The sequence below is a fragment of the Branchiostoma belcheri genome, unplaced genomic scaffold, assembly GCF_001625305.1.
Source record: "Branchiostoma belcheri isolate BF01 breed outbred unplaced genomic scaffold, Haploidv18h27 scaffold67, whole genome shotgun sequence".
Taxonomy (NCBI): domain Eukaryota; kingdom Metazoa; phylum Chordata; class Leptocardii; order Amphioxiformes; family Branchiostomatidae; genus Branchiostoma; species Branchiostoma belcheri.
This window is the reverse complement of record NW_017804320.1, coordinates 1538806-1552898: the sequence shown is the minus strand read 5'-3', so window position 1 is coordinate 1552898 and position 14093 is coordinate 1538806. Positions and strand designations below refer to the sequence as shown.

Here is a 14093-nt window from a genome sequence, read left to right as displayed (position 1 = left end):
ATATATACGGAACCTTTATATACAGAGTGATAAATTGTAAATATCATATATTTTTATGCCAATAAAAATAGTGACTCAAGCAACTGGGTATGATTTTGGAAACGGTCCGTATTCATATGGTTTTGGAAACTGACCGACTTATCATATCCAGTTTTAATGAGTAACTGTTTTTTTTTTGCGTATCTTATTACCTGGATGTCTAACTTTTACCGACATGTCATATATTTATAGTACGCTAAAGCGGGCACACGATCGCCCTCTGTACCAAATCTGTCAAGAACAATACCAGACAGGCGACCGTCTGACAGTTTGGAGTGAGAAATAACCTAAGGGTACATTCTATCAAGAAATCCTAGATACAGACCCTGTAGTCAGTCTCAGCAGTTACTTAATTTAGGGCATGGTCATATATATTTCCAAGCCGGGGCCCGGCCGGGTTGTTTGCTTGAACGAAAAATAAAAAAAATTGTATTAAGAGTATACATAAATAGTGGTCATGGTTAATTTTCTCTTTTTTTGTGTTTTGCAGTCTTCTATCATAATTTTTGTTCCCAACGACTGCCCGGCCAGGCCCCATCTTGGGAAATGTAAAGGGTGACATCCTCTGAAGACCACTAGTGCACTAGTGCGCGCGGGCGAATTTTTAAAATGTCCAGCCAAAAGAAATGCTTCTAAACCACAGGGACACAAAGCTGGTACTGTCAATTTGAGGTAGTATATGACTACTTTAAATCAAGCCGGCACATGCTGGACTTTTGCGGCATATAAGAGTCGGCACTGTACTGAGTTCATGAGTTCCATGGAGCTTCAGCAGCCTGGGTGCCATCCTCTGTAGTTACCGCCGGATCCCTATTACCACTAGCTTCCATGCATGGACGGAGGATGGCACTACGACCAGAGCATCGGAGAAGGCTATTTTTTTAGAGAACTGGCGAAAATCAATGCGCGCGGATGTCATCCATAAAATTAAAACGATGTGGCCTTACATATATGTAGTGTGGCCTTTGAGTTGAGGGCAAAGGCGACAAAGGTTCTGACACAGTGTTTGGGGTGGGAAATAGGTTCTCTATACACCAATTTCAGCGGGATTAGCCTTTGTCAGTGGTAGTGCAGAGTGGTTTTACGTACCGAAACAGTGTACATTGTATACAGAGGTTAGGTCGGATGATAATGATATTATTCCCGAATCTCTGATGGAGCGGATTCGATTTTTCAACAGTAAATCTAGGGTTTAGGTCCTAAAATCCAACCTTAACAAACAGCAAGTAGTCAGAGGTCAATACAAACGCTTTGACAAGTTTAGGACATCATTTATATACAACAGAAGTTCAAAACGTATTACAAAAAGTTATCCTCCAAAATGTATATCGTGAAAGTTTAACTGTGTTGGTAGTAATCACAGTAAAATCTCGTGTGAATAAGTCACGAGTCTGTAACCGTAACTCTCGCGAGATTACGTCTTGAAGTGATTGGTCATTAATTGGTCATTAACATGAAGGCAACCGTGGTCGTTGAAATTTTGATCTCTGAGTATCCGTTGTGTTGGAATAAAGTCCAGCATTTTACTAGTATGTTTACCAAAATAGTTATGTTTAACGAAGGAAAACATATTGTTTTTGCTCTGTTTCTTCCTCCCCTTCTTCTTCTTCTTCTCCAAACAGTGACATATGACCTGACCAATGAAATGATTTGTTGACGTCTGTCACCATGGTGACTGTTGTCAGGTTACATAATGTTGCAATTTCATGGTCTGCTCTGCCCCTGTCACCATATACTTGTAGTAGTACATGTATGTGAATTAGTTTGAGTCAGAAGTAACAGAGCAGACCATGTCCAAAGGAAAACATTATGCATTTGCTTTGGAAATGTTACTGCTATAGTTCATGTTTTAAATCCATTAGGTATTGATTTATATGGTTCACAATCAAGGTAACGTTGAACACTTAGGCAACCCACAGGACAAGACAAGACAAGACAAGGAAAGTTCAACCATCTGCTATGTAAGTAGGAGGATCTATAGCCACTTTGTGACCCAGGTCGAAGCGGGCGTAACAAATCATAACACCGCACTTGATGGAAGCATTGCCGGGTCTCGTCTGCCAATTACACGGGGCATGGTATGTTTGCACAAACCGTACATCATGCACGGTTTACCGTCACCCTTAAGGCCACAGCAAGTAAATTCTATGGATGACATCCTCCACAAGACACCAAATCTATTGCGATAGGGCGAAAAAAAAACAAGGCGGGCCAAAAAAAAATAACAAGATTCCTACATTTTCTAATTTTGACATCATAAAGAAGAAATGAAACCTATGTTGTGCAAAGTTTACTTCCAATTATTACAACATCCATTTGTCACAGAAAAAATTAAAGCTTTCAATCATTATACAAATGGGTTTGATTCAGTGGGAACATCATGATCAAATATAAAAGAAATGAAATACATCACTGCATCAAAGTAAAAGATAAAACATTAAATCAGAGCCTTGTCCTGTCTCCTCTCTTCCTAGTTATCTGTCATCCATGCTCCGGCATGGCAACAGACTTTTTGTCCATTTTCTTCATGTTGACCACTGTCAAAGGGCAACAAAATATCTTTGTTTTCTTCTCCAAAAATCAGAGGAAATTAAATCAGTGCGCGCGTTGATGTCATCCATAAAAATTACTTGCTGTGGCCTAGCCTGTGACCTACCTCGGTCGTCATCATAAAGGTTATGACTAAGCCCAACATCGCCGAAGGACATCGCCAAACTAAAATGGACTTCTTGAAACGGTTTCAAAGGTCATGCGATGCTCGCAATCGATCAGTGAAGTGAATTTTGAAGTAATAGAAGACCCCTCGAAGGTGTCATGTAGTCGGTGGTATGAATTAGTAACCATTAGGCCACACCGCCTTAATTTTATGGATGACATCCGCGCGCGCATTGATTTTCGTCTGTTCTAAAAAAAGAGAGATCACGTCCTCGAGGCTCTGGCCTGGCTCTAGGCCTGGGTAGTCCATGGAAGTTAGCGACAATACGGATCCTGTGGTAACTCTGGAGGATGTCACTCAGGATACCGAAGATCCACGATTCAAGTACATACTCAGTGCCGATTCATAAATTCCGGAAAAAGCCAGCATGTGCCGGCTTGTCGTATATGTCGCTATGTACTGCCGCAAATCCACAATACCAGCTTTATATTCATGTGGTTTAGTAGCATTTTTCAATTTTTGGCCATTTTTTTTTTAATTTGCCCGCGCGCGCTAGTTTGGGGGTCTTCAGGGGATGTCATCCATAAAATTAAGTCGGTGTGGCATTAGTAGCGCCGATTTTGTATAATGTTTTTATATGGATCTAGGACAACTCAAGCCGAGCCTGTTGACTATGGCTTATTTAGATCAGCGTGAAGAACATGTAAGAAGGTACAACGTGCTCAACATCAGAATTATCCAATTTTTCAAGAGCCGAAAGATCAAACTTTTGACCGATGGATGACTTGTAGAATTTTGTATCGTTCATGCTATGAAAATAACAGTCAAAAGTAAACGAGGACACATCATTACGCAATTTTGCAAGATTTGAGGACACGCTCCAAGTTAAGGCAATAGTAACGGTAAAACAGAGATAGGTGCTTACGTACAATTAAAGCCTGGCCGTTCATTGATTAAGAATGACTTCCGAATATTAAACATTATATGATGTAAACATAAAATGTGCCTAATGTCATTCATTCTTTTGCTCGGTGTCTTCGTCTTCTTCCCCTTCTTCTTCGCCAAACAAATAAGGTCAATGACCTGGACCAGACGTCTGTCACCATGGTAACTGGTGCTGTAGCAGACACCCTGTGGTGTTCGGTTACATTATGTAGCAGGGCAGTAGGAGGGTCTGGTAAATATATTATATACGAATGAATTTGAGTTACCGGTATACCATAAACAGAGCAAAACATGTGAAGGTAAACATTATGTATTTGCTTTGAACATTTTACAGTGTAAAGATTATTATTATAAATCGGACACTGCACGAAAACGTAGATTTACCAATGGTAGTAAATATCAGTAAAGTTGGGTAATGTTTACCTTGTTGCTTTTTTAATAAACTATACTCGGCTCTACAATGGTTGTAAATGAAATAACCGGCCTTCTATTTACTACGGATTGTAAAGCCACATACTGTGTACAAAATAAACATTACCTCACTTCAATACCTTTGGTAAATTAAACTTTTCGTGCAGTGGGACGAGCTACTACTAGTACCCAAATCCCTTCTCGTGCCAAAGACATAATTAAAAGTTAAAAAAAAAGACTTTGCTCACTCTAGGATCAGTCAGTCCGGTGATCTTCTCGCTGACTTGCTCCTGGATCATGAAGGCCGCCAGGTTGGCTGTGTACGATGCTATGAAGATGGTAGAGAACATGGCCCACACGCAGACCATAAACTTCGAGGCTAGACCTTTCGGCACGCGGATGAGCGGCATGGTGTTGTTGAACAGGAGTGTCCACAGTAGCCAGAAGGCGTGGAACGGAGCGAACCGCTTCGAGGGATCTGGAAGCAATTTCAACCAGGCCCTGTTCAGACGAGAACGCTGGAAGCGCATCGCCGATCTCTGACACTGATACGACGCCGCCTTGCGTCTTTGTATGAAACAGCAATGATTGCACTTTAGCCGAAACGTGCTTGGGCACGATTCCGAAAGAATGTGTGGCACGTGGACCAGATGTAATGTTAAGCGATTTTCCTGAATTGCGCTTCCACCATTTCGTCTGAACAGGGCCGAAGAAACCCTCAGTTTAATAAAGGGTTAATGCCCCGCCCCGAGGTGTACATGGTGAGATAATCCCTGGTCAGGTGCCACAACCACCGAAGAAACCACCAAGTGAGCGTAGCGAACGAGTTGGTTTATGAGGTGATTATCGCACCTGACCATAGCCTGGGTACCATCCTACTTGTATGCCGGGGCTCCCATACTCGCTTCCCTAAGAAGTAGTCTGGAAACGCTTGTATCTATTTGGCTTGGTGATGATATCACATAATGAGGTAGGCCACATGGGGAGGGCTGGGCGGAGCCTCTTCCACTAGTAGATGACCCATCAGTACAAAGTCCACGTGGCCATGTGCTGTTTTGGTAAGGGTAAAAAAGATGCTGCTTATGTATGACAAGTGCAGCCACAAATTTACCTTGAGTACAACAATTTCTTGTAGTTTTATTTAAGCAAGATGTTCTTTGTGGCTCTGTTACTTCAAAATCATGACAACAGTGTCTCTCAATGGCTACTACACTCCATCCAAGATAAATAAACAACTCCTTCCCTGGTCAGTGATACCTGCTGAGCAGGCAGGAGATAAGCATCATCACATACTGAGAAGGACGTTAGGCTAATGAACAAGACAGAAGGGACCAATCAGCACACGCGGGCAAAATCTGACCGAGCTCAGACGGTTCAGATCTAACCGTTTCCAGACTACTTCTTAGGGATGCGAGTGTGGGAGCCCCGGCATACAAGTAGGATGGTACCCAGGCTAACCTGACCAGAGATTATTTCATCATGTGCACAGAGGCTGACAACTGACACAGTTTTTTGACAAAGATTTCATTTATTTGTATTGAATTGTGTTGTATATTCAAATAAATCATTCAAAATAAACTACATATACAATGCGCTATTTGCAATGAATAACTATTTCAAGTCCTGCATGTCCCCTGTAAAATTGTACGGCCCTACTCTAATAACCGACAACTTATGATGTTACAGCCTGATGCCTTGGTTTTTCTTTAGATTTGGAGTCTGCAGAGGGTGCCATACATAAAATTTACTTGCTGTGGCCTAAGGTAAAAAATAAACATGTTGTTTACCTAGCCCTAGGCCTAAAATCAGTCTTTATTCTTTTAGGACTTTCCGTTGTTAGACAGAATGGATTTCACAAATCTGTACCTTTCTGTGGACGTTCGGCTTGACCAGGTCGTAGCTTCTCGAAAAGCCAGAGCGCACAGGTGATGACGTTAATGATGAGAACGGCTATGATGATCCATAACGTGGCGTCATACGGTTCTGACAGTCAACACAAGACAATAGAAGTTTATTGCATGAAAGTTGTAACGGGTACAACGTATGGCAAAGTTACATTCTACATAGCTGGTGATGCTAACAATATCTAACAATTCTAATGCTGAGGTCACATTTCCAAACCGGGGCCCGGCCGGGCAGTCTTGTGGAACAGACAATAAAGAGCAAACATGGTGAAATATTAAAAATGGTAACTGTTTGCATATATTATTGATATAAATTGTTGATTTTTCGTTACTCGAAACAGCCCGGCCGGGCCCCGGTTTGGAAATGTGACCTAGGCATAAGAGGTGACAGTTCTGACTGTTGTAAGAAGATGATATACTTTTATATATAAAGATAAAAACGCCAATGTTTTATACTAATGCAACTCTATTGATAATAATATGGCATTGCGTCAGGAATGAATTACTTTATTTCGTTTTAATAGCGTATTATATATAAATTGGGCTATACTAAGTGGATATATTGACAGGGCATAATAAAATTATATTGAATATCCTTGTCTTTGAATGAGATAGCATTGTATCCATCATTTTTCTTTTTAAATCATAGGGATCTTTTATTCAATAGTCGTGCCTAACATGCATCTGTGTGATACTAGGGAGCGCTCCATTGACCTACCCAGAAAGGCTGAGGGCGAAACAACGCCTTTCTTCTTCGCCACCATCACCTTTAAACCCGTCTCGATGAAAGGCACAGAGAAGTCAACCGCCTCCAGGCGTTCCTCTGTGATCGTCAGAGATCCTGAGGGGAAAATAACAGATGTGTGTAATAACAGGTAACATAGATTTCAAGAGTCTCGATGTTGGAGACAGATTTGAATATATCTTTACATGTAATGGTTCCCACAACGCAAAAATAGGTAGATATATAAAGGAATGCTTTGTTACGAGTCGTATTAGAAAAAATACAAAAACTTGTGATTAGCCCACTCGATTGTAACACTTCATCAAAGACTTGTGTTATCCCTTATTATTTGAATAATTATGATATAGATATGTTAGGTTTTATTCGACATTAGGTCTTACTTAATTGTTTACTTGTCTATTTGTTAACGGTGCAATATTTGTTTCTCTGTTTTTAAACACTAGCATACAATTCAGCGCTACTTTTTTAGTTCCGCTGCCACATACTAGAGATTGTACTCATCGATCAATCAATGAACAATTATTATTATTATTCAATACACTTATTTTATCGTTGTTACTCTCTTCATGTAGTTTGCCATACATTGTACCATGTGCAATTGTCGTGCAATAAAGCTCTTCATGTAATAACTATCACGGCTTTGGTACAAGCTGATAATACCTGATCACATAGAGAAATACGACGCTGATGAATGTGTTACGATGCGTCGCTGGCTGGGAATATGAAACATCTTGATCTAAGTCTGTCTGGATTTTCGATTAGGCCACACCGACTTAATTTTATGAAAGACATCCTCTAAAGACCGCGAATAAAAAAAAAATTCAGGCCAAAAATAAAAATGCTACTAAACCACAGGAATACAAAGGTGGTATTGTGAATTTGCGTTAGTAGGTAGCGACGTATACGACAAGCAGGCACATGCTGGCTTTTTGCGGAATCGGCACTGTACGTATGCACTGAGTTCTTGAGTCGTGGAGCTTCCGTAGCCTGGGTGCCCGGCTCCGTATTGTCGCTAACTACCCGTGCCTAGAGCCAGTCCAGAGCCTCGGTGGATGTGATCTTATTTTTGTTGAGAACAGGCGAAAATCAATGCGCGCGCGGATATCATCCATAAAATTTAGTCGGTGTGGCCTTAGATACTGGTTTTAGTAAGTGCGTGTCTGCTACGAATTACTTGAAGGCATCTATTAATGCAATTTCAGGGCGGAGGCGAAGCTGGATTTTCAAAGTGGATTTTGGGTCATTTTCTTACGTGGTAAGTTCAATGAACCTTATTCAACAGCATACTGATGTCTGTGACCCCAAAATGCGATGTCGCTGAGGGAAAAAAATGGTTGCTTGTTTTGTGTTTAAGGCTGGGTGGTACCCAAAATATAAAAAGACGCCTCGGGAAGCTTCATTTGGGGCTATTTCGAATGCTTCAAGTTCAAAATGATGACAAAAATGTGCTAAGAAATGGCAGTAAATGTCAATATCAATATTTTTTATTTGTTTTCTCACCCTGAAATTGCACTGGATGCCTGATCAGTTCAATAATGCATTCGTATTTAGATGGACATAGAATACAAAGTAGGCAGCTCTTGGATTTTCAACTCTAGGAACCGTTATGGCATTTTAATTTCAGTATATTTTTCCATATACCGACCTAAGGCCATGTCATCAGCTGTCCCGGAATACATGCAAATAGTAGCTACTAAGTAGGCGGATCTTGGATTGTCAACTCTAGGAACAGTAATGCATCTTATGCTAAGATCACAAATCCAAACCGGGCCCGGTCGGGCTGTTTCGATTAACGAAAAATCTACAAGTTATATCAAGAATATACGCAGATAGTTGCCATTATTAATTTTGCTTTGTTGTCTTTTATCATTTATGGATTTTTCTGTAGATATCTATGGGGTCATGAATTGATGTTGCGCAACAGTGATGTACAAGTGGACTTCTATCACGTGGTGAACACGGGCGGGGCACGACCTGTCTTAGCCAATCACAGTGTAGGCTTGATCCTCAGTAACCAATCGCAGTGCAGATCTACACGTGCTCCTAAATTTGCCGCGTCTTTCAGAATTTCTCGGCCCGCTCGAACGAACCACGGTAGCGACCGGTCGAGATACGAAAATTATAATAGTTTTCGTTCCATAAGACTGCCCGGTCGGGCCCCGGTTTGGAAATGTGACCTTAGCATTAATTTCAGTATATTTCTTGCTTCCATATACCGACCCACGGCCATGTCAGCGGTGCCGTTGATGAGATCGCCGATGATGCCGTTCCAGTTGCCGCTCTGTACGGTCCCGTGCCGCCCGTCCGCCACCACGTAAATCTCCACCGTGAACCACGCGTCGTCCTTCAACTGTTCCAGCAGGTCCATACAGAAACCTGCACAGCACTTATCTTCTTTACTGTGGAGAGAGAAAAGAGTTATAGAGCCTTAGAGTTTAAACTTTTGTTTCAACACAAGGGAAATCGTTCTCTCATAGAGCTTTTACCAGTGACTCTGTTCTTCTTCAATAGACTGACACAGTCAGGTGGCTTTTCTGAAGGGCGGCGACAACATAGAAAGAGTTATGGCGGTATTGTTTTGGGTATGTCTCTGTGTGTGTCCGTGTGTGTGTCTGTGTTTCCACATCGCCCTTAGATCAGCTTTTGTAAAATTGTAATCTAGTATATAGCTAGCATCATTATGTATTATCTCTGTTAGATTGTATTTTAGTATATTTCACGCACCATACGTTACATCAGTTACGGTTGTTGAGCAATAAAGTTGATTTGATTTTTATTAAATGTTGGAATAGGTAAAAAAAACAACGTACAGTCCGTTGGAGTCGAACTTGGTGCAGGGCAGCGCCGCCTTGATACAGTCCCCGGTGACAGGGTGTCTGTCCGTCACGATGACGAACGGTTCTTCCTCGATCGTGACGACCCTCAGGTGCCGCTGGATGACCGGGCGGGGCGGCAGGTACGAGTTCCCCGGCCAGATGATCCCGTTCAGAGAGATCCGGTTCATAATGATGGATCCAACCTGGACAGAGTTATCACAGATACTTCAAGATACATGACAAGGTAACATTTTCAAACCAAGGCCCGGCCAGGCATCTTCCAGGAAAGAAAAGTACGATATACAAAGACAACAAAACACAAACAGGATTTGAAAGATAGCCATAATCACTATTTGTGTTCTTGATATGAGTCGTTCATGCAAACAGCCCGACTGGGCCCCGGTTTGGAAATGGACCACAGCTTGAGATAGTCCCCACCAGACTCCTTTACAGGCTGAATAGGTAGCCGAAATTAGCCTTTATAAAGGGATAAAATCGGCCTTGGAAGTTATAATTAGCCGGCCATGAAAGGTCCAATTTCCCTGCAGGGACGATTTCGACAACAGTATTTATTCAGCCTGCAATGGAATCTGTTGGATAGATACGGAAAACAGAATAAGTGATATTGTCATTTGGGTAAGAGACAAGCTTTTAATCCCGTGAGCAACATTTCTCGACAATTTGGAGAAACATGAAATTCATAAAAATCGCAGCACTGATTTTAGCACTGGTAAACTATCACCAAAGTACGTCACAAGAGATTATAGGTACAACACGACTTAACTATAATTAATGTCGTTTAGCCTAATGAGTTATGGGTCGCCTTGCAGCTCTAATTCAGTTTCTGAACATAAATTTCTCAGAGGACTTCAAATGCTGTACATAATACCCGACCTGATATTTTGATGGAAGATAAAAAATACCAGATAATGCATAATGCAATTACATGGCTCCGACAGCAAAGTCTAAGGAAGCAAAGTATACACCATGAAGTAAAATAAATGTATAACTTGAGTACAGTCCCACTTTGTCCTTGTCTTTGTATTGCTTTTGGCGACGTCTCAGGGAGGAGCCTAATGATACAGTTTGCAAGAATTCTAGGAATGGTACAGGCATTTTGTCCACAGGAATGGAATGTCCACAGGCATGTCTCTGACCCACATCTATGTCCACATTCCTGGAAACCCTTAGGAGAACCTGTCTGCCCCGGATGGCCCTACATTCTGTGACCCCGGGGCTCGTTCACTATACACTGAGGGGAGGAGCGCACTGTATCTGTCTAGACTTAACAGGTACCAATTCTTCCTCAAAATCATTAAAATGGTGACAGTGACATGCAAACAAAAACCCTAACAGCAACCATCGTCGCCATGGCTATGTATGTTTTCATTGCCAGTCCTGTTTCAATAAAAAATAAATAATGTAGCTATATATAGCAATGTTTTCAAGCGTTCTTGCTTGGAAGCAAATCTATTATAATTTGCTGACGAATTGAATCTAAGTGATGCCACACTGACACACTTCACACATATTACAGGGTACTTCGTCGTTGCTTTGTAATTAGAACAAGCCTAGTACGTTCTTGTATTGCCCTTGTTCCATATATAGCAGTATAAATAGTTTAGAAGCTCCATTGTCTTCAATTATCCAAGGGGCCTCATGCAGTGAAGAAAATATCACTCTCACCAGAAAATGCGTGATGGTTTTTGGCATGCTGGTAACCAAAATTAAACGACGTTGCCAGGATATGATTAAGGTTACTTGATGCTGCACATTGGCAATTAGAATTAAGTGACTAATCTGCATGCAATGGAAAGGAAAGTGATCTCGATCCAGTTTTAGCTCACTGAAGAGCTAATCTCCCACTGGTCGTAACAGAGAAGAAAGACGCTATGTACAGTATTTACAGGTTCATTGTACTGGGGAAATTCCCCTAGCACAATGGACAGTGGACCACGACTTAACGTCCCGTCCTAAGGACTACGACCCCCTATATACATACATACATACATACATACATACATACAAACATACATACATACATACATACATACATATATATATATATATATATATATATATATATATATATATATATATATATATATATATATATATATATATATATATATATATATATATAATATATATCGAACCCCCAACCTCTTGGTCCAGAGGCAGGGTTGTTATCCACTGAACTACGTGTGATACTGGTATAATGTGTATGAATAAAAGACCTTTCTTGTACGTTTATGCTCTTACAAGCTAAGTACAGGTCATGAATAAACAGGGAAAAAGAATACAGCAATGACACTTACATACTATATATACTAATTTGATCTTCTATGTACAGGTTCAACTTCTTCTCGCTTCTTGAGGCAGATATAGCTGTACAAACATATGGAGCTAATGATACATGGTTTGTCAAGTTTCATAAGGAATACGATATTTTATGTTCCATCTAAAAGTTTAAAGGACATATATATTAATTTCAGTTTTGGTGCCTTTCAACCCAAAATCCTATTTGCAAAAGGTGATCCATTGGTTTCTACCAGTCCCGCACACGTAGGGATGATATTTGACTCAAATCCGTGTTGAGGTTTGATGACTCCCTATGAGGCTGTGGTGACGTCATAGGTTCTCTTAATCTAATTAACTAGTTATGAAATCATTACTCTGTTAAAATTAGTACACGACATTCGACGGACATACATATACTATAGAATAAATTTGATTAAGGGAACCTATGGCGTCACCGCAGCCTCATAGGGAGTCATCAAACGTCAACACGGATTTGAGTCAAATATCATCCCTACGTGTGCGGGACTGGTAGAAACCAATGGATCACCTTTTGCAAATAGGATTTTGGGTTGAAAGGCACCAAAACTGAAATTAATATATATGCCCTTTAAAATGTGAATGATTCACGTTCTTACCCTTTGCCATGTCCCGGTGGAGGCCAGGTTTAAGATGGCGAAGTTCGGGCTGTCAACGAAGCCGTCACCCCGGAATCTGACGTCACGTTCGGGAATGGAGGCGTTTCTCAGAAAACTGTTGAAATAAAAAAAAAACGACATTCAGCATGAAAGTAAATCTGAGTTGGTAAAATACCTAATGAAATCCAACTCAAGAAAAATAGACTCACCGGAATTCACCGAATCACTCGGTCTTCATCAGCTTTTTTACCTGAGTGTTGAAGACACGTGACTTTTACCCACCTGTGACGTCAACGTTCAAAGTTATCAAGCGAGTGAAATGCCATAAACATATTGGAATCCATCTATCATTTAATATGTCGTGGAACTCTCATATATTACAGCTGTTAGCTAACGCATCAAAAAAAGTTTTAATCTTTAACAAACTAAAATTTAAGTTGTCTCGTAAGGTTCTAGAAATAATCTATAAATCTTATATTCGGCCTGTATTAGAATATGGGGATGTTGTATGGCACAGCTGCACTACTGCTGACTCACATCAGATTGAACGTTTACAATATGAATGTTCACTTACTGTATCGGGTGCGATTAGAGGGTCCTCGTATAAATCTATTCTTAATGAACTAGGGTGGGAAAAATTGTCCGACCGCCGACATATTCATTCTCTCATTCTTTTCTACAAAATTGTTCACGGACACACCCGCCCATATCTGAGGACCCTGTTACCACCCTTAGTGTCTGATTTCACTCAATATAATCTTCGTAACAAACAAAACATTCAGATACCAATATGTATAACAAATCGCTTTAAAAACTCCTTTATTCCATATGCAACTCACCATTGGAACAATCTGACTCTAGCAGATCGCTCGCTGAGCCTCCCCTTGTTTAGGAAAAAATTGATTAAAACTGTACGCCCCTCCCCCATTACTTACCTTAGTTCCGGTCCCCGTTACTCCTGCGCTTTACTTACACGTTTTCGGCTCGGTACACACAGCCTAAACCAAAGCTTATACTCTCGTAATTTAGTTTCAAGTCCAGCTTGTTCCTGTGGTCACCCATGTGAAAATATTTGTCACTTTTTGTTACACTGCCCTAACTACATTCAACAACGAAATTATCCCTTTTTTGACAACTTGATAACACTGATTGGCTCTACTACTTTGGATAATCTTTCTGATGATACTCTGCTACATATTCTTTTAAATGGCTCTTCTTCTTTCTCAACAACGTACAATATACAATTACTACAGCATGTCCAGGAATTTTTGTTGGAATCTCGCCGTTTTTTGTAACATAGTTGATTAATTAATTCCGTTAGCAATTTCATATATCTGTTTCACCTGTCCATTGATTCATCATAGTATTCGATTTCAATGTTATCTGTGCTTTGCTTGTTGTATGTATTATGTATTGTCTGGTGGCGACACGAATATAAGTGTATCTTGAGTGTGTCGCCACCATGTCTTGTTATTATATGTTTCAATAAAAAAAAAAACGTTCAAAGTTCAAAGTTCCCCGGAAGTCGGTACCGACCCCCGTCCCGGTTGAGCAAAGGTTAGTATGTAAAACGACATTCAGATCTTGTATAGATATGTACGCATGTACAGAGTTTTATGATTGTCTGATACATACAATATT

The 14093-nt window shown here is 40.6% G+C and overlaps 1 protein-coding gene across 1 annotated transcript in view; it reads right to left on the bottom strand.

Annotated features, from left to right (window-relative positions):
* LOC109483895 (glutamate receptor ionotropic, NMDA 2A-like) overlaps positions 1-12503 on the bottom strand; it is an 18478-nt gene extending 5975 nt beyond the window's left edge. Inside the window, 6 exon segments of the mRNA XM_019787035.1 lie at positions 4300-4529; positions 5894-6034; positions 6674-6796; positions 8921-9099; positions 9511-9719; positions 12453-12503. Coding sequence (XP_019642594.1) covers positions 4300-4529; positions 5894-6034; positions 6674-6796; positions 8921-9099; positions 9511-9704 — 867 coding nt within the window. The 5' untranslated portion in view covers positions 9705-9719; positions 12453-12503.
* Between the last annotated feature and the right edge of the window lie 1590 nt (positions 12504-14093).